This window comes from Lonchura striata, chromosome 2 (genome assembly GCF_046129695.1).
Source record: "Lonchura striata isolate bLonStr1 chromosome 2, bLonStr1.mat, whole genome shotgun sequence".
In the NCBI taxonomy this organism is placed as follows: domain Eukaryota; kingdom Metazoa; phylum Chordata; class Aves; order Passeriformes; family Estrildidae; genus Lonchura; species Lonchura striata.
Window position 1 is genome coordinate 86457564 of NC_134604.1, and position 21997 is coordinate 86479560.

At 39.6% G+C, this 21997-nt stretch overlaps 1 protein-coding gene across 4 annotated transcripts in view; it reads right to left on the reverse strand.

Moving 5' to 3' along the window:
* Positions 1-21997, reverse strand: part of CRACDL (CRACD like) — a 41168-nt gene that overhangs the window by 14549 nt on the left and 4622 nt on the right. For 3 of the 4 annotated variants that reach the window (XM_021546620.3, XM_021546617.3, XM_077781535.1), the window contains 6 exons: positions 10503-10579; positions 9412-9574; positions 6311-6446; positions 5781-5945; positions 5098-5166; positions 1707-1934 (listed from right to left, as the gene is read on the reverse strand). In XM_021546620.3, the coding sequence (XP_021402295.1) occupies positions 1707-1934; positions 5098-5166; positions 5781-5945; positions 6311-6446; positions 9412-9574; positions 10503-10569 (828 nt within the window). In that variant the 5' untranslated portion in view covers positions 10570-10579. The remainder of the gene's footprint in view (positions 1-1706; positions 1935-5097; positions 5167-5780; positions 5946-6310; positions 6447-9411; positions 9575-10502; positions 10580-21997) is intronic. The other variant, XM_031504052.2, reaches the window with a different exon arrangement.

Below are 21997 nucleotides of genomic sequence, written 5' to 3' on the forward strand. Positions count from 1 at the left end.
TCACCATGTACAGCTTCACTTTTTTTCTTATTCACCATTACATTTACAGCTGAGATCTTTGAGAGGAAGGCAATACTTGCCTCCAGTGCTGAGCTTGCAGTTTCCTTGACCTACAGACTGGATGCTTTTTTAATTAAGCAGATCCTGGAATAATGTATTTAACCAATATAAAAGCAATGTGTGACATTTCCTTCTGCACAACTAGTGCTTTCATGCCCTTGTAGATGGGAAATCCATCAGAACAATGGCTATTGGACTGTCCTTGGCAATTGATTCTCCAGAGCATACTGCCTATGTTGTGCTGCTCTTGGGCAAAAAGCAACACTTGAAAGAGAAAAATCTGTCTCTTTGTATTTTGCTACTTCATACTAGCATTAAAAATAAAACATCCCACTCTTCCTTAAGCATGATTCTGAAGAGGAAAGGGTACATAGAAGCAAGAGCAAAAGCTTAATAAATCCATCCTGTTATGGCAACCTATTCCAGCTGAGTATCTGCCCCATGTGGAAGTCTTTTTTCTAATCCCACTGTCATACAGCATTACAGCCTTGCTTCCTTTGTGTCAAAGTTTTCTTTTTCTTTCAAGAGTTAAACTATTTGATAAAAGTTTATAAATTAATATAATTTAAAATAATATAAAAGTTTATATAATTAATATATAGTTTATAAAAGTTTATAAATTCATAAGTAGTTATCTGTGAGGTCTTGTGATTAAACTTGATGTGAGGACTGGCTAAGTATACAGGATTATTTGAAAGCACAGTACTGAGCTGCTGAATACGCCTTTTCATATGGTGCCTGTATTAGCTCACTGTTTCCCCATAGTTGGTTGGGTAAATATATACTTTGGATCTAGGCCCTAATTCTAAGAACACAAAACCTGCACTTTGAAGATATTTTAAGGTGCTTACAATTTCTTGTTTTGCAAATGCAATTGCAAAAAAACCCCAGTTGCAATGCCACCTGCATTCACAATCCATATACACAAGAACATAAAAGCAGAAAATATCAGTTAGCCAGAAGCAAGGAGCGCAGGCAGACTGGGGCAAGAAAATATTAAAAATTGTTTTATCAAAACATGTGAACACTCTCTGTGGGAATCCAGAAGGGCTCAGTCAGCTGGCAGTTATAGGCAGTCTGGACAAAGCAATCATATTTTAGTAACAATGTTAGAATGGAAAAGAAGGATTGATCGCTGAATTATTGCTTTATGTGTTTTTCTAAATAACTGGCCTTATCATTGTGCTGCTCACAGCAGTGTTCTACCAAGCTGAAAGGTCACTCACAGATTTGGAGAAATACAGAATATCAGCTAGTAATATTTTGAGACAGAGGGAAAAATATTTCTGGTAGTAAGCAAGCCAAATTAATGGTTTTACTGTATTTAAAACATTGCAAAAAACCCATGAACAGTAAAGTATAAATTCTGTAGTAAAAGTTTAAAGCTTTAGTGCTAAAAGAGAGAAAGAAAAGAAAGAAAGAAGAAAAACTAAGCTATGTCCTTCAGAAAATATGACAAGGGATCAGATAAATTGTGTTTAGGATGGTTTAGAAAAAAAGATTTTTTAAAAAATATTATACACTTTTTAATAGCCTTTTTAAAATAGTATGCACTTTCATTTATCATATCTGAGTTTGAACTAAAAAGTCCAGTAAGAGCTTTCTGGGTTTGTGTCAAAAGTGAGACAGTTTATTTTCACATGTACCTGAGAAAATTTTCTCATTCTACTGGATCTCTGGTTCCGTGGTTTTATTAAAAGCTTATGTTTAGCAGCAGAATTATCCAAGAAAGCAGAAAGCTCAGGTGGAATGTCAAAATTGGCTGTAGGGGAGATGGTACTGTCAGATGTCTGGGGAGACCCAGTTTTGGTACTTCCATGCCTAGTGAATAGCTGACCGTCTGTAGAGCGAGATCTAGAAGAACTCAGTGTAACCTGAAAAAAAAATTATCCCCAAATGGAGAATCAAACAAAGAAACAAAGACACAAAAATAGCAATTCTACAAATAGGTAGGCATATTTATTACCATTTTAAGTTTTTCTCTTTTTCTTTTTGACATTTCTTTAAAATGCATTGCATTTCCTAATGTTGCATGTGATGTACTTGTGTTAGCAATTCTGCATTTTTAGTTACTTGACTATTATGATCTACTGTCCAGTAGGAAGGAGCAAATCCCATCTAAAGAACACAAATACATGGACAGCATGTTTTAGAAGACAGATTTATGAAGAGTACTCAGTTACAGAACAAAAAGGGCCATTTTCCCTTCTGGGTCTGTCCTCCAGCATCTTTGTCAAGGCTACTATCCACAGTTGTCTGGTGCTGAGCATCTTTAGCTTCCTGAATGTCAACAGGTTCTTCCAACTCCACAATACCCTCCCCCAAAGACAAAAAAAATGAAGAATTAGTGGCATTGACAGTTAAGTCAGCTTGCATTTTTACCTCATGTATTTATATCTGCATTTACAGGAAATGTAAAGTTTCAATAGTAGACTATTCTGGGGAAGGAAGTGATGGACAATTTCTACTAGAGGCAAATAACCCATCTAGAAACAGCTCCTGAATGCTGCAAGGGGTGTCATACTTTCAGCTTGCCTGTGAGCTTCAACAAAAACTACCCTAGTTCCAGGGATGATGCAAAAAGAACACTGGAAAATTTATTAAAAATAAATAAACTCTAAAAAGGGTTCCTCCTTCCTTTCAGATTCAGTTTTGTAAATAGGAAAAATGGTATTTCCAAACTCTCTGTCACAGCATTAACATGACCTCTGACAACTCATGACAGCACTCCCTTTGTAAGCTTGAAATTCTGGTTCATTTCTTTGGAGATTTCCTCCTTTGTCATGCTTTCTTCTGTGGGCATTCTTCTTTCTTCTTCTTTCTCTATTTCTGGAAGTGGTATTTTACTAAGGAAGTTGGATGGGAGAAAGGCAGGTCAGGTTGGTGTACATTTTATTTTGGAAGGGAAAAAGCATCAGCAATTTCTGCAAGTAGAAATCTGCAATATGCACTTCAGCCCGAAGATACTCTGTAGTGTAGTGAGGGTCTGCTACAGCTTGCTCAATGGTCAAGGGGAAAACTCCCATTGATTTTAGCAGAGGCTGGATCCACACTTTCTAATAATAGTTTCTACCTAAGAAAAAGAAGGTAGCTCAGACATGCTGAATAATGGATGCTCTCATTAATTTTAACTCTACAATATCTGCAGTCTAGTAGTCAAACATGACTAATGTACAACAACCAATAGGTGGCTGCATTATATATTAGTACCTAACAGTGAATACATTGACATTTCAGCTCCATGATAAAAACACAGCATATGTTCTCTTTCAAAGCGTGTCATTATTTGCCTGCCTTTCTTCTGGCTCCTGCTTTTCCTCGAGAACTTTGCATGTCTTCTCCTTGGCAGTGCTCAGTGTTGGCCATTACACCAGAAAAATCCAAAATCTGATTTCTTATTTAAATTTCAGCAGCCTAAGTGAATGCTAGCTCTGAGCCAGCTGAAGAAGTTGTTTGTCCCACAAAGCTTGGCTTTGACAAAGCTTGCTGGAGAAGGAAAGAGCTGGCAGACCCCTTTCTCCAAATCTCATGTGCACATGGCTCAGTCATCCTTCAGCTGGTCGTGCTGGGTGGCACAAGGTAGGGGGCCAGGAGGAAACCCCATCCCCAAGCCCAGACAAGAAAGTTATGATTCCTTTCTTCAATCCAGAAAAGCTGCCAAGACACAGCAAGGTGTCACTGTTGCCCAAAACCTCAGGACTGGGTTGTGCAAAATTCCTCAGCCCTGTGAACTGGTCTCCTCTGACTTCTAGAAGCAGGGCTAACTTCTCCAAAATGCCAGGTAGTAGATCCTGTGGCTTGGGAGGAAAGACTTTAGATGGAACTGCATTCTGGCTGCACTCTCAGACTGGCATGGGTTGAAGAGAACTCTGAGCTAAATGATGGGGCATGTGGAAAAAGCTAAACAGCTGTGTAGTCACTGCCACGACTCAGGAGTCAGCAAGTGAGTCAGAAAGTAATGTTAATGCAACAACAGGGAGACATAAATCCTCTTTTAGCAAACATGTGTCTGGGCTGGGCACAATTACAATGAGCCCATAACAGCTTTCAAGAAATACTTCCTTCATGAGTTCTGTTGTTTTTATTTTAAGACTAATAAAATTGCACTGCATATAAGCAGTATTTTCAAACAACTTCATGTGGAATCTAAGAAGTAAGGCCAGAAATCTTTGCTGAGCCCTGCTGCAGCTGGTCCTGAAATACATTTTGCATAATTACCAAGAAATGGTCAGCTCAGGACTAATTTCTCTATTTCATTTCTGCAATTTCCCTCCACCCTTCCTCCTATTCCTAGAAAATGCTCTTCCCTCTACCCCCTGTGTTGTTTCAACCATAACTGCAGCTACAGACAGCTAAAAGGGACTCTCCAGAGCTTTCCAAAACAGCCCTTTAATCAGACAAAATGGCTGGATTCTGATTGAAGAAAGCCATCCATGTGCCTATAGTTGAGCTCTGAAAAACATCACTTCAGCAAAATTCACAGCCACAATCCCACTGAAGGCTGAACTCAGACTAAGCAGCAATGTCAGCCACTATCATCAGGCAAACACTTTCTGTGTCAGTGTGAGGTAACTTTGTACTTAAAGCAGGGTCTGGGCATGTTTCAGAGGATCTAGAGTTGTTCCCATCTCTTCAATAAACTTTCTTGCTTATCCTGCATGTAACTCAAGCAGCCTTTACTGCAATTTCCCATCTTGGAAAAAATGGACGCTACTTCAGTGTCTAAATCTGGTTGATTGTGCTTGGAGATTAAATCATGTCTATAGAGTTTGCTAAAGGATATGAGCTTTTCTAGAGACATTAATTATTATCAATGGGATAATAATGGGATGTCTTTTCATCAGAATTACGTTGATAAATAATCATAGTTTGTTATGTTAGACAGACACATTTAAACAACAAACAGACAGGCAAGCAATTACATGCATGCAAAGTTGTTTTTTCTGCAGTAGACAGGCAACAAAATACATTTTTTTAGTATTTCTTTTAAAAACTATGAGTAATTATTTGTCCCTTAATACATTTGGCAGAAGTTACCTGTTCTTCTTCTTCACTGCCTGTTCCAGCTAAACTCAAAGAGCTAAGATGCTTGTGAGAGTCAGAGAACTGTGGGATGGAATGAGGAAGAGATTCAGTAAAAGATGACAAACAAGGTGGATATAATTGCAGAAACCATCTACACAAAGTGCACAAAAGTACTGACAATGTAAGTTGTTTTTCTCTACAATCTTAAGGATTAGCAAGGACGCTGCAAACATAAAGTGTAAGACATGCAGATAAAGAATGAAATAATGTCTAAGAAAACTATCTTTAAGAAAAATCGGATTATTTTATGTTTCTTTTCCCAATGGCAACCTAGAAGAACATTAGAGAGTTCCCTTATCAACACACACAAGGGGGAATACAGATTTTTCAGCCTTGTTTTTTTATGCCTGGCAGTTCTTTGTAGTCTATAAAAAACACAGCATTCCCATTCATGCACACAATCACATACTCTTCTTTCTAGTTCTGCATTTTCTGGTGTGATATTTATGTTTTAATAGGAACACAGATTCTAAGTAGCTGTTTACAGAGAGAGTTTTCCCAATTCAAGTAAAGCATTTCTGAATTGCTCAGAGGTAAAATAGGGATACGTAAAACCAAATACTTTATTCTGCCATCCACATATAGGTAAAACAAGTTATTAAACATTCATTTTTGTCAACACTGGAACTACTTACTTTTGTTCTCATGCCTGAGCTTAGGCTTTCATGAAGCAAAGACATTTCTGGAGGGCTCCTGGGTAATCCATCATCTTCAGAACTGGTCCCGGTATCCTCTGTTCGCTTTGCATGAAGTCCAAATGGAGGTGGAGGTCCCAATTTCATGGTAGGCTGGAGTTTCAGCTTCAGCATGGCATAAAATACATTAGCTTGTGATAGTGATAGAGGTTTCCCCAGGACATTTTGTTAGCTGGGGTCAATGAGTTACCATTATTTTAACTTCACAACTGAATGATCCAGGCCACAAGACATCTGACTTTACACATTCTCTTAGGGAACCAAATAAACTACCCATTTTTCAGCTATCATTTATGTAGAACCAAAATGGGATACTGCTGTCTAATTAACAAATGCAACATTTGATGTAAACTCCAGACAGACATTACTTACTAATCAAACATTCAACCACAAATACTATAAAAAAAATCAAGCCTGGAAAGACATTCCATCTCGTGCATTTGAAAAAAAAATTATACTGTCTAAATTACCTGTAAAGCTCTAATCCGATCAGAAATGTTTTCTTGAGAAAACACTCTTACTGGCCTTGCAGCCTCTTGCCCAGTCTCAAGGATGAAAATGCTATCATGTGATAGAGCTCTGCTTCCCATAATGCCTTTATGTGTCCTAGAATAATATAACAAATGAGTGAAAACATGCAAACTTCTTGCCATTTCTCTTAACTCAAGGGGTCTACTGAATGTGGAATGGGAGACAGGGATGTACAGCATCACAAACAAGATTCCAGACTTCCCCATGGATACAGCCATTCAGGATAACCTAAGTAATACCTTTAAAAACAACCAGACAAAAAATTGTAAATGCTGTTATCTGTCAGGTTAACAAACTGAATCAAGGTTAAAGACAGTTTAACCCCAGAAGATGAGTTATGTCTTATGGAAAAAGCTACTGCCCCTTGAGTGGAAGCCAGCAGCTGGGTGGTGTCACAGTACCACAGGCAAGCCCAGGTGCAAAATGGAATTCATATAAATGAGTCTGTACTGAGACTTCTTGCTAATGTAAGACCATGTCTTGCAAATAAGTGACCATTGCCATAGGAACAATAAGGACCTTTACTATCTAAATGTGGTACAGCATTTAATATATTTCTGCCACATAGATCATTAGCAAAAAACATTTCAGGCAATGTACGGATGCATACATTTATGGATGCATAAATTTCATCCTCTCATGGAATCCTTTGCATAAATCCTTAAAAGGTGCTGTGCTCTAGATCAAGGTCCATTGAATTTTCTCTTATGAGCCTTTGGGACACATTTTTTCATTGACAAGCTTTGTGGCCTAGCTGGGGAAGTAGGAGATGCTTTGTGGCCAGTTTCTCTCATATTCTCTTTCCTACTTCTGACATATATGTGATGTAACTTCTTTTTGAAGTGGTGCATGTGGGGTGTGAGCACCTTGCTTCCTCATGGGAATGGTAGAGGAGGCCCACATACAGACAGCTACCTGCTAGGAGGTTTCTTGTGCTCATTTTCCTCAGCTTAGCTCATACCCTTACTGAGAAGGAACAAGAAATGTGTGCACACAGTATTTTTTAAGAGTACCTGTTTCAAAATTTTTAAATCAGGGAGCTATGAAATGGTAAATGAGTGCAGAATAGATAATTGTTTGGGTTTATGTAACTATCACATGAATTGTGCAGAAAAGAAAAAAGAACTGTATTTCTGGATCCTAGATACTGTCATAGGGACATTGAAGAAACATAAACAATCATGACAGACAGTAACATTTTCCTCATAGTGGCTGCTATAAATAAATTTGATAAAACAATAGCAGGAAAGAGTTGATCTAACATTCTTGCTGCAGAAGGAAGGAAAGCCTGCTACTTCTGCTTAATGCATTAGAGACATTAGAAGAACAATTCATCTGAGTGCAAATGTGATCTCTGTAATGCATCCAAGGTCAGACAGATCTATAGCAATTTGCAGAGTAGGTGCCAGTCAGGGCTGCAGGGGTGCCCCATGCACCAGCACTCAACAAGGAAGGCAGCAACACAGGCAGTGTTGCTGCATGGGCACATTATCCCAGCATTCCATCCTCATTTCCTCTTTCTAGCAGATGCATCCCTTCCAGACACATAATGGAGGTACCCTGCATGTCTCCTCAGATTAAAAGTGTTCAAATTAATTTTCCTTCCTTTCAAATAATTTCCTGGTCTTTGTCTGTCTAAAATATTAAAAAAACAATAGTGTAACAACGTTTCAGGTTACAGCACAAGAATATAGCCAGAACAGCCACAGACAGCACCCACTCAGACATGACCTTGTTAAGCCACACACAGGGGAAATAAAAATCTTACCATCCATGTCTTACAAGATGTAATAAATTGTCGAACAACAGCACCTCACACCACCTGGTGCTGTCAGCCCAGAACTCCAAGGGCTTCAAGCTCAACTAACTAATATTACTATTGCCAATGCCATGAAAGCAAAAAGGAAAAGAAAAATACAAAACCATCAAAAAAGAAAAAAAAAATTGCTAGTAATTTCTTCTGGTTGTTTGGCGCTGCCTGGTGGCCACATCGAATAATGTCGTTTTAAATGGCCAGGATAATTTCCTTTCCCATTCCTGGGCACAGCAGCAGCCCTCGCTTGAGGACCAGGAGGCTTGTTCTGAGAGGCACAGCATACACCAATGCAAAGACTTGCTTTTTAGTTATCGAAGGGGCTCTTCAGTCCACCTCTCTGTCCAGAGACATATCTCAATGTTTGGATTGGCTTCCTCTTGGTTACTTTTCATAGTGGGTAACATGAAGGCAGGGTTATCTGAGGCAAAGAAGTACACAGGATGGGACTCATCTAGTCTAACCTCAGACATCAAATTGCAGCCGTTTACACTGGAGGTGGTTATCCCAGGCTCCTGTTTACATTCAGTGGGGAGATATAGCCACCTCCAGAGCCTATTTCATGCATAAGGGTGGTACAGTCTTCATTAGTAATGCTGACTTCTCTCCGATTATAAAATGCAGCTGGTAGGTAACAGTCCCTGTCCATGGTGGAGAGGCTGGAACTGGATGATCTCTAAAGACCCTTCCAACTCAAACCATTCTATGAGTCTGTGGTTCTAGAACTCAAATGCAGACATTTTTCCTTTGGTCAGATGAATCCCATGGATACAGAGGAAAAAAAATGCTTCAGAGCCTCTGGTTCCTCCTTATTTCAGTCACAGTCATCCAATTACTCCTTCCTTGCTTTCAAACCCTGGCATAAATGGTTAGTCATCTGACTTTCTCTAACAATCCTTACTAGTTACATTTTAGGGGCAACAGACAATCCTGGTAGGATATAAACCAATTATCTAATTCATTTTTGAAGATGGGAATTACATTCTAACCCAAGGCTTATTTATGATTAAATGAAAGCTTTTTTCATTAATATTTCTTGCTACACCCCACACAATTCCCTTCTGATTAGCCTTGCATCAACCATTTTAATTTGTACTTTCTTGGGAAAAGCAGCTGTTTGAAAATACAGCATTATGAACAAGGTGAGGAGGCAATTTTGGGGTGTCTTTAATCTACAGACATTGTAAAATTTTGTATTTGTTTACCAAATAGAGTCTAAAGACTTACTCAAGTTCATCTTCAGAATCATAACTAGTGCGCATGTCATGAGAGGCTGCGACATCATTTGTTGACTGGCACAACTTCAGACTGCTGGTCACAGAAGATGTCTCTTTCCTTTTCTTTTTACCAAAAAACTTTTTGAAAGATTTGAACTTAGATTTTTTCTTTCCTAAGTGAAGAAACATAATGAAGAAACATAAACCAGAAGCATGTGCAAATTTTTGAAAAATAACATTTCTTTATAATTTCTTTGCATAAGTGGATTTTTTCCTGGAAAATGTAACACAGTCCACTGTTGCATCAATGTCTTTCAAGACTCTATGGATAGCATGAAATTAGTGTTATCTTGGAGAATGGATTACAATGTTTATGAGACACAAGAAGTAACCAATGGTGTAGGATCACTCCTAATAGAGTTTCTACTTGCCTCTTGAGGTAATTAAACTGTAAAGGAAAAATTTTGTCTTAACTGCTTGGGATATGAAAAAGAAATTATTACTTGGAAACCCACTGCCTTTGTTCAGCAAGCTAATAAGTGATGATAAGAGCAATGCTACCAAAACCAATTTAAACATAGAAAAGGCATATATAGGTGAATGCACAGTGTTGGGAGGCTAATGATTTTAAAATGTTTATAATACTTCGAGAATATTTTTAATGCTGATTACAAGATTCAATGGATCACAAAGTATTCATCTAAGGATAAAGCAATAATCTTGAAAAGCAATTCTAGTCTGCTCAGTGAGGAAAGACCTAAATTAGGATCAGTTGCAGCTCTGTGAAGGAAACTATTTCAAATTAAATCAGTGTTTTCCACAAGAATTCCAACAACTTGTGCCTGGCCTGTTTAAGTTGACATGACAGTACCACGAGGCATCTTGTTGGGTAAAAAAGTTAGCCTGGTCACAAGATGCTATAAAAATCTTATTTCAAGCCTCTGAAAATGCTGAAAACATGTAACAGCTCTTGGAAAACGGTGAAGAGAAAGGCAGAATGCATTCTCTAAACAAACAAATTGGCTTCTATAATAGAGCTAAGCCATAGAAGCTCAAGAAGTCACAGCACTTTTCATTCACCAGGGAAGGGACAAATTATACCTGAATTGTCCTCTCCATCTCCTTCAGCATCTCTCATCCTAGGGTCCATTGTCCTTGAGGAACTCATGTGGCAATCACTAAAGGTGGTACAAAAAGTGTTAGCTGTACCAACAAAATAACAGTACTTTACTATATATGTGTACACATACATACAGCAAGTTGCTAAAATATAAATATATATATAATAGAATATTACATGTATGCTTATATAAGTCTCCATAGATGTTTAAACATGTATGTGTACATTATATATAAATATGCATTAAATGTACATAATATATAAAAATATCCCATCTGGTACCTATTAGGCTCTAGAGAGTTATAATAGATTACACAGACTATTTCCACTTTCAGAAGACAACAGTACATGACAGTTTAGCCGATGCTTCTAAAAATATGTATCAGGGGATGTGGGCATCTTTGATTCTCCCTTTCTCAGCCCATTTAGGACCAGAGACAAAACGACAAAATTACAGCATTTAAGCAAGTGTACCAGTAACAATAGTAGAGAATCCCATGTATTTTCCCCTTACTTATATTGAACTTGAAGTATTCTACAGATTGTGGTTTTTCTTTCTAAAAAAACTTGGGGAAAGGTAGTGATTCTTCCCATTCCTTTCTTTTTGGATAGATAACAGAATTAAGGAGAAATAGTAACAGAGAAATCCAAGTAAAAATAAAACAATGGATTTTCTTATTTTCTTCTCTTTTCTTTACTTTTTGGAAGCAAAGTATTACTTTGCTTATTAAGTTTCCTAAACTAAAAAATAATTGCAAACTCCGTGTCCAAAGCCTGAAGACATTAGATCTGTAATTTAAATTCTATTTTTTGCGCAGTAATCTGTTTGTACTCTCTTTTCTTCATCTGGAGAGCCATAATTTCATGGTCAAGTGAGAATAAAGTCATGTATGCCACTGACTGGATAGTGAGTTGAATGCCGTAGAGTCACTCTTTGGGCTGTAATGGTGGTAGATTGCCACAACCTGGAGTGAGTAGACTGTGGCTAGTTTGATCCACTGTAGTACTGGGAGACTTAAGGAATAAGACTTGTAGATCCAACAAGCTGGTGAAATGGAAATGAAACCTTTATTACTCAAATCTAAAACACAACACATCACCTGAGCCATCTGCAGCCACTTGAGCTGAGCCACAGTGCAGGGCTGCAGGATTATAGCAAAGGCACCTGACTGCCTGGCAGCTCCAGGGCTGCTGCACCAGTCAGACCCACAGCTTGGGTGTGAAACACCCCCTGCCACCACCCACTGGGTACTAAATCAAAGTTCACACAAACATGAGGGTGAGCAACTTTTGGTCAAGGGCATCTGCCTGAAGTATGGAGAATTAATAAGAAATTTACCCTAGGGGGGAAAAAAAAAATGGATGAGGGTGGTGAAGCACTGGGAACAGGTTGCCCAGAGAAGCTGTGGATACCTCACCCCTGGAAGTGTACAAGATCAGGCTGGATGGGGCTTTGAGCAACCTAGTTGAGTGGAAGGTGTCCCTGCCTATGGAAGGGAGGTTGGAACTAGGTGTTCTTTAAGGTCCATTTCAACACAAACAATTATATGATTCTAGGATACCTTTATTTTTAAAGTAAATGTCCACTGGGAGGTGACAGATAAATATGTATAGTGGGCTGTGGCACACCTAGTCAATTGTTAAAGAGGGTGTCTCAGATTCCTGCTGTCACGTTGCAGTAGCAATGGCAGGAATGTAAATCAATACCTTTAAAGCTTCAGCTGCTTTATGCATGCCCTGTAGCATCTATAAGCTACACACATCCAGAAGTGGGAGTCTACAGTTTCTGTATAAATTGTGGATGACATAATTCACATGCCCATCTGTGGTTCATTGGCATCAGCCTGCTGCATTCAGCTGCAGTCAGGTGAGGTATATTATTTTTTATCCAAATGTTTGTATGCCATACTTCCCTAGTTCTCAATAGCAAAGCCACAGTGACAATGTTTGGTGAAAACATGCATGCAAGAATAAACATGTTCCCTCTGGCAAAATTCAATCGGATAGTATCTTATATTCCTGACAAACCAGAATTATGTTCCTGTCCCAAACCTTAGCAGCCAAATTTCTAGAGAATAAAACCAATTAAAAAAAAAAAGTTAGTTCCACCATAATGCATGCAAAGATTAGCATGATCCACTGAAACAATTGAAAAAAACATGTGGAGTTGACCTACTGGCAAGGGGAAGTTTGCTGTCTGGCCTAAGATTGATCCTGGTTTGGATTGTTATAATCAGAGAGAGATAACTCCCAAAGTGTGATTAGAGCTTGTGAGGAGATGAGTAAATGGAATTAAAGTACAGGAATGGAGACAGAGACCAGAGTAAGATATAATGACTACTACAAAATACTGTAGTGGTACTGCTGAGCTACAGGGCTCAACAAAATGACTCTCCAGACTCTTAATAATATTTTATTATTATTTATTATATTAAAATATAGTAGCAAGTGTATTTGTGGATCCAGCGGCTTCTGACATCTGCAACTATTTTAAGGATCACTTGTCAGAGTGACAAAGAGAAAATCAGAAAGATACTATATTTCCTGGGGGTTCTAAATTTGTCCAGTATGTAAACAATTTGTTACTTGCCAGCAAAACACACAAAGATTGCTTGAAAGATACTATTTTTCCATGTACTGCTTTATCCAGGGATTTCTTTGTTTAAGGACCTTCCTGAGAGATGCCCAACTCAAGCTGTAATGCTATTAAAAAAAGTACTTTTTAAATACTTTTACAGAGGAATCTGTATTTCAGCTTATTGATTGAGCAGAAACATAACAGAACCCAGTTATTGTGGCTGGCATGTATAATTTCCGTAACAGCTCTGCTGCCAGAGTCATCCCTAGACAGTTCAGTGTCACCTGGGGAAAAACCTGGCTGCCTTGCTGTGGGAGAGCTGCCCAAGAGACCGGGGCTGTGTGCAGGGAGGAAGGCTGTCCAGGTAAGATAACTTTGGAGTGAGGCAGAAAGCAACCCAAAGTGTGGGTCAGAGACACCGGGGTGCAGGAGACACTGGGCACAAATACCAGTGGCCTCAACCTCCTGTGCAGGAGCCCAGAGACTCTTTTACCCTCAGCAAGGCAATGGTTATTTTAAATTATGGTAAATAAATGCTGTAAGTTTGAGTCAGGTAAGCAATACTGGGTTTGCAGCGGGGTGACTGTAACGTTTTTAATAAACACTGTCTCTCAACTCATCATGCCATTATAAGGATTTGGTTTTCAGTTCAAAAGACAAGCTTCCAGCCTGAACCCAGGGTTTGGTGTGACTGTCCCAGGCCAGTGGTGGCTGACACAGAGGACAAGGTGACAGCAGCCCTTGCAGCAGTCACTATGTTGTGCAAACACACACAATGACAAGGGCAGCGAGGTGCAGCCACCCGCCCCATACCAAGGATGCAGGAAGAGTTTTGTGCCTTCTATTACCAAAGGGAGATTTGTTTGCATCAAGGGATGAATGGATACATGCTACCTTAACCCAAGAAGGGGTGGAGGGGAATCAGCAGGCCACAGAGAGGACTGGAAGAACTTGTAAAATGCTTCTGGGCAGTGTGCTGGTGTTCAGGTTTTCAGAAAAATACTCAAAAGTCAATAGATTCATTTTTAGCAAACCCTGATTTTGAGCAAACACTAAAGCTGACACTTAGCTACTTGCTTGAGCACTTTGCCAAGTGGTGGTTTGCATTGGAGCAATATCCCAAGACCGTGTGAAGAAATATTGGTCCTTGCTGAGCATCCAGCAGCTGCCAGACATCCCTCTGTGATGCTCTGCAAGCCAAGCACTACCTGCCTTAGTGTCTCACCAAACCTAGATGTGGACAATCACATTAATTTCTACCTTAAAATTTACTGCTGTTTTTATTAACATGGGGGAAGCTGGGTTTCCTTTTAAATGCTACCTGTGGAGATAATTCTATTTTTTTCCCAAAGGTATAAACTCAGAGAACCATACAATCTATATCTTCCCTTTTTCTTTCAGTATAATGTATTTTAATGGAATTTTTAGGCAGATTTTCAATCTTTCAACCTTTTCCTCATCATCTGCAACAAGCCCTACAGTATTAATACATTCATCATAGGAAAGATTTGATTAAAACATGACACTTAAGAGGAGAAACAAAAAATCCAGAGTTTACCCTTGATATGACTGTAATTGCTTGTCCTTTCCCTGATGTAAACAGAGATTGCAGTTTTTGCTCTGGAGCCAGGTTTTTTTACCCTCAAAGCTTTGTGCAAAATGTATAATGGCTTACAGGCTTAAGAGCTGTGCAACAAAATACTGACAAAATCCAGCAGCTCTGTATTTGGCACCCAATGGGAGGGGTGGCATTCATTGTGCACTTATGCTTGGATCTAGAGGCTTGGCTGCTGAGCTTTCTCATTTCCAGTTTCCCCAAGGATTTACTGAAGTCCATCACTTAATTAAATCAATCCATGATCTGAAAACTCAGCAAGATTTTCATCCTAAAGAAGCAACCTGGATTGGTTCTCCCTTGTTAGCCAAGGGCAAAATTTACCACACTACTGGCAGTCACACCCTCTTCCTCCTTTTCTTTCCACATTGTATGTGTGGTTCTTTTCACAGTGGAACACCAGAGATACTTGGTTTATCAATTCATTATGAGCTTTTATAAGCCAAATATAATGTCTAATGACAAATTTATAAATATTACCTGTTTATAACAGTATTTTTGCTATATTGGACTTTTTTTCACTTTCCTTCTTCCTTCCTAGGTCCTTTCTTGATAAGCTGTGATACAAGAAATATATCTGAGACTATTCCACTGCAGAGAATAGAGATGGAATATAGCAGCACAACAGGTTTTTATTTCCCTTTTTATCCCTTCCAAATGCCAGTACGCTCAAAAGTGTTTATCCAAAAACCAACAGCAATTTACACCTTTCACTTCTCTTTTGTATAATAATATCCATTTTCTAGTAGAAACATGGGGAGTTAAAAAATCTGAATTTAGGGAAATTATTTCACATGAGATGAAGAGCTGCTCTTCTCTCAGAACATCACAATATACACTAACATTCCTACTGGTATTATACAGCCTTGAAGATCTGAGCAGGGGGATGGGGGGAAGAAGAAAATAAAGCAGGGATTCTGAGGATATAAAGAAAACCCAAACACTCAGAGATACTCCTCTAGCTGAGGGAGTAACCAGCGCAAAACCATCCTAAGTGCCAGGAGCAAAGACTGAGGCAGCCTTTTCTCATCCTCCCACTCTCTGAGGACTCAGACCTGAAATAAAGGCATCATCCAGAGGCCACACAGCCTCTTCCCCTGTCACTTGGACTGCAGAAATGGGACAGGTCACAGTTTCCTGAGGGAGCAAGCCCAGAGTGCCTGCCATGGTCTTCTGCCATCCCAGGCACATCAGCAGTGTTTTCACATCCCTGGAGGCAGTCCAGCTCTTTGGCATGTGCATCAGCAAGAGCACCACCTGGGCACTGCCCCAGGGTGCCCTGCCTTGGCATAGCGCAGGTCCAAAAGTGTGTTGTGATCACCTGCCTCCCAAGCAAAGCTTTGTCTGCAGCCAGGGGAGACATTGCACTGAAAACATTGTGCAGGGTGCGGCAGAAAGAAGTGTAGGGCAGCAGGCAGGTATTCACACAGATCAAGAAACCCTGCTGTTCAACACACCTCTCTGCTCAGACCTCCTCCGGCTTACAGAGAGCACTGTCCACTCCTTTCAAACTCTCAGACAACTTTCAGTGCTCCCAAGTGATAATGCTTGAGCCTAGCCCAAACTAAATCTCTCACAGTATGTCCAATTATAAAATCACTTCCAAAGGGCAGCCATCACTTTGAGCTTTTCTTTGTAAGATAAATAACCTGCAAGAGGAGGTCTAAAAAGCATAGCAAAGTGCTCCCCCGTCAGCTAGCACAGCACATATGAGCCCAGGTATTAGGAGTGTCCACATGAGTGAGGTGCAGGTGTCTGGGAATCTCATTAATCTGTATAAACACATCCAAAAAGCTCATAAAAAGGAGAATTTCATAACAACTGCAACACCATTTCCAAAGCCATACATTTTCCTGCTTCAGACCTCTCCTTAGGTCAAAGGAGTTTCACTTTTCATTTTTAATTTGGCCTCAAATTTTTAAATGAAGGGAATAAATGCACCTGAGTGCATGCTTATATACACAGCCATCCTAGAAGCTTTATCCAGAGTGCCAGCACTGGGACTGAATGGTCATTCTGCCTTTCTACCATATGTCAGAACCTCCACAGTATCTGTTCATATTCTAGCTGCATCCTCATAATTTGTAAATTATTAAAAATAATTTAGCTCAGAGAAGACATTTTCTGAGAAAAGAAGACATTTTCTGAGACATTTTCTGCACTGGTTTGTACTACCAAGCCTAAATAAAATATCAAAAATAAACTTCATGCCAAACCAGGAAGAAAAACACCCTTTCACTTTTTGTTTGCAACTTTGCCTTTTGTTTTCAAAATTGGGCAATCATCTCCTTCCATTTTGTTCAAATGGTGTGTATCTCTAACCAAAAAGTATTACTTTGCTATGTCTATGACTTCATGTGTTCTTTGCTGTTAGCACTTGACACTGACTGATGTCCATGAGAACATCAACAAAACATGGTATTTTGACAAATTATTGGCTGTCTAAAGGACAGTTTGCCATCCATTTTCGTCTGTCTTGCACTGAAGCTGGTACACTTTACCCATCTTTTCTTATCTGCATTATTGGATAATAAAAGGTTTTGTTTCCTTGCTTGTGGCTAACATTTATCTCCAGCTAATGCAATGTTTGTAGCATGCTCTTATGTTAAAAGATAATTTGCATATTGCACAACCACACTGGTGTGGTGAGAACCTATGAACCACTCCTTGTGCTCAGAGCAAGTCTGGCTCAAACGTCTTTGCTAACAGCATCCTCTCCATGGCTGCACAAGTCCTAGGCCAGCATCCAGGTGAGAACACACATCCTGAACATAAAGTCAATCTCCTTCTCTTTTAAAATTCTGCCAGTTCAGGATCCTCTAATCCTCTTCCCACTCACTGTCATAATGAATAGAGCTAGCTGTGGATGATTTGCCCTTTCTCTCAGAAATAACTAATAAAAGTCAGTTGCACCAGCACATATCTCTTCCAATGCTGCTGTTTGCACCCAAGTTTGCTATTCCACCTCCAGCATGGGTGGAGGTGGAAGAATACCAAGCTGTGCGACAAGGACCAGCAATGTGTAAGTATTGACACACTGCTGCCCCTTTGCATCAGCCCTTGCCTTTGCAGTACTTGCATCTATCACTCAAATTCCTGTTGCATACAATGTAAACATAAGGTGGTGCTGGATGTCTCTGTGATCATTGAGAAGAGACATCAGGGGATGACATGTAAAAAAGTACCTGCTAAAAGGAAGACTGGACAGGGGAGATAGGATAGAGTTTGCTGCATGGACTTCAAGCCCAAGTCTTTGTGCGAACAGCACACAGCCTGCCATGAATAGCAGGTGAGGCTTTAGGAGCCAAAAGAGAGAACTCTTCTTGAATCCTTGAAGAGTTTTCTGGGCATTCAGTTGTTTTCAGTCTTCCACTGCTGTTGGGCAGTGTGTATTTTCCTTTGTCTAACCAGCCCAAATTACCCTCTGATGCATCTGCCCCTGCTATTCCAAACGCTGTGCAGATTCTCATCAGCCTTTCTGCCATGCCCCTGCCAAGAGCACATTCCTTTCTCTATTACAAGCACAGTGCATTTCCAAGAGATGGGAGGGAGAGGTAAAAACCTTCTTTTTCTACCTCTTTTCTCCCTCCTAAGAATTAATAGTCCTTCCTTCCCTCAGCATTTCTGAGAGAGGTGGGAAATACTCCATAAGATAAACTTTCCTCCCAAGCAGCTTGTGAGGAGTGCGATTTTTATTTTTTAAAACACTATATTGCTACAGAAAACACAAACAAAAGAGGTCAGACTGCCCAGTCTGGTGTCCTGGATAGTGAAGGGAATTAGCTGTTCCAGAAGGGTGAAGGGAACTTTCTTCCCTGATAAAGCCTGGTAACTTGAGGATATACACCTTCAAAAAGGTCATACTTTTTCATTGGAAAAGCCTTAGCTTCTTTAAACAAAAAAACCCAACAAACCAAAACTAAAGGAAACAAACAACCATATAAAAGAATTACAGGAAGGGAGGCGGGGGGAGGAGCCTGCATGGGCAAAAGAATAAAGCAAACTCATGTGAAATGTCATATTCCTATGCACTAATCCTTCTTTCTTGCTTCCGGTCTTTTACTTTTTGTGATTTAATAGAGGGTCCAAGAGATTTATTCCACCAACATGGAAAGCATGATTATAAAGAGAACTGTTAAAGTAAAAAAGCCACATTGGCACATTGGCTCTCCTTCTTCCTCAGCATTTAGGGATAATAAAGACATAGCTGTTTTATACATAAACACAAGATCTCCCCTAGCTAGCTTCATACCAGAGATCCTCTGCTATATTTATGAGCACAAACAGCTCAGCACACTACCAGACTTTTAGGTTTGTACCAGCCATTTCTACTCATAGAAGCACAATCTGTATTTTTAATTTAAATAATATTGAGTGTTTACATAGAGTATGTTGCTAATAATGTTCTGAAGAAGGTCATACTTTTTTAGAACAGCAGGCTAACATCACTCAGAGTCAAGTGTCTGTCAAGTGAAGTATTAAAATTTCACTGTGCTTCTTTGAAAAAGCAAAAGAGAAAATAAAGTAAAAGGCCTTTCTTTAGTTAGAACAAAATTACATTTGATTCTACATATTGCAATTGAAATTACTGTTGAATTCAGTACTGGGAACATTCCAGAAGCTATTTCACAAAAAATAATTATATCAGGTCTTTGGTATTCAGAATGAGTAGAAGTAGCAACAGTGTTATAAGGTCTCAGCACCTTTAAATTCATGGAAACATAACAGGGCATTGATCCCTCTTTGTTTTTTTGGAACCATTAATACAATAAATTGTCTAATCATCTGCATAGACACACTTTCCTTGTGGTGAAGAAAGAGTAAGTCTCCCCTGTAAGCACAGCAAGCCCTGAGCAATAGCTCACTGACACCTGCTGCCCCATCAGTTAATCTAATGTAAGGGTGCTCTTGTAGAGTGCAGAGGTTAATGGGAGTTTAAGATGCAGAAAGTGTTTAGCAGTACCTGGAATGAGATCCTTGTTCAGCTTTATCTGCTATTCTGATGGTGACTCAGTGGGCCAAGTTAACCAGATACAGAGATCAACTGCTAACATCTAGAGCTGAATTTGGCTCAAATTTTACAGGTCCATAATGTGTGGTATAGTCAACAGTGTAATTTCAACAGTTTTATGAAATTTTTTAAAAGTTAATGAAAAATCTTTAAAAATGTTGGTTTCAACTGAATACAAAATATAGTTATATCCTAGGCCTCTTTCTAAATATTTTGCCATTATTGTTATGAAAATTAGGCAAACTTTAGTAAAAAGGAAAGTGAAAGAAATAAAGGGATTAAGCTGGGCTTTACCAATTTCCTTGGGAATTCCTGTGCTGGAAGGATGAAATAATTATTGAAATCATCTATGAACCATGTGCAGAATAGTCTTAATATTGTACATTTAAAATAGAGAGAATAAAAAAGAAAGTTGGAAATACAAAGAGAATGAAATAGATATTTCTAGGAGAAGCCTGAGTCCTTCCATGCAGAGATACACCAGCCTACCAGCTGAGTCTAGCCAGAACATAAGCAGGCTGATTTCCAGGACCTGCTCATGAAAGGTGCCATCAGGGGCTCTCAGCCCTCAGCTCTACCTTGTTCCAGCCCAGACCACTCTGCTGAACCGGCTGCAGCCGTGTGCTAACCTGGAGTCCCCTCGGATGCAGGGATAACAAGAAGCCATGTCTCCAGCAAAGGACCAGGTCACACTCCTGGGTCATCCTGGCACGAAGGAGCAGCAGGAATGGAATGAGATCCAGATGAAGGTGCAGGATGGCAGTGGGACATGATGGGGAAGGGGGGCATCATGCCCTGCATTCTCTCTGTAGATTGCAGACTCTGAGGCCAGTTTTCTCCCCAATATCCACACAGTCCATCCAAGAGGTACAGCCACTGTCAGCACAGTCACAATCCTCTGAAATTTCCCCAGGCAACAGCATTCACATATTTCAGCAATAACCGCTACCTTGTAAACACATTCCACATTCCTGTTGCATTAAACCCCACAGGTCAAATGCAAAGCTGAACAGTCTTGTGTTTTACTGCTGTACAAGGCTTGCTCTAAGATAATTTGTGGCATGTTTTTATTTGGAAAGAACCATATTTAGCCTCTTTTGACTCTTACTAATTCAGGCCCTCTCAGCCTTCAAAGGATAATTATTTTCTTGAGCTCTGATGGGAGACAGATAAGCCACGGACTCCTTTATCTTTCCTTCATACCAGTAACATTCAGATCATTTCTAGAAAAAAGAGTATGAGATTTTTAACACAAAGTCACTGTAATGTATGACTTCCTCAGAGGTCTCAGGAGTTCAGTTAAGTTGGACTTCATAATCCAAATAATTTCCTACACAAAAAGAAAAGACTAGAAGATTGCTTTCTGTCCATGCCACAATAAACATCATGGCTGAGTCTCTTCCTCTTCATTTGAAACCTTTCTCCATAGTCTATAAGGAAAACAGTCAGGACTTCACCAATGTAAGAGCCATAATTATTTGTCATTTATTCCCTTCATGACATGAACCTGTAAATTTTCATTCTTAATATCTATTCAGGATGTAATTCTTCTTTATATTTGAAAGAGAGGAAATATTTTTCTGTAGCTCTTATCTCATTTACTTGCAGGTCTATGCTCCAAACCACACTGTGCTCCAAAGCAAGGAGATGAGCAAATGGAAATAACTGCCACTAGCTCAGATTTTTGTTTTCTCACTCACTCCTACCCTACAGCAATAATCTCAGCAAATATAACCTCTGGCAAGCCATTCTGTATGTATCACCTCCAACTACTGCTTTAGACTTGCAGACTTCTGAAAGTCAAAACCCTGAATGCAGCCTAATAGTTTTTATTGCCACCTTGTCAGAAATCCAGAGGCAAGTCTCTTGTGTGCCACCTGCACAAGCCCACTCATTCCCTTGGACTGGGAAGTAGAAAACATATCATAGAATCACAGAATTATTAGTGTTGGAAGGGACCCCTGGAGATCATCTGGCTAAAGCCCCCTGCCAAGGTAGGGTCACCTGGAGCAGGTGACATAGGAACATGTCCAGGTGGGTTTTTGAATGCCTCTAGAGAGAGAAATTCCACAACCTCCCTGGGCAACCCATTCTACTGCACTGTCATCGTCAAACATAAAGAAATTCTTCATGTTGAGGTAAAACTTGTGGTTTTGTTTATCACCTTTGCTCTCATCCTGTCACTTGGCACCACTCGAAAGAACCTGGCACCAGCCTCCTGACACCTGCCTTTAAGACATTTATATCCATTAATAAGATTCCCTCTCAGTCT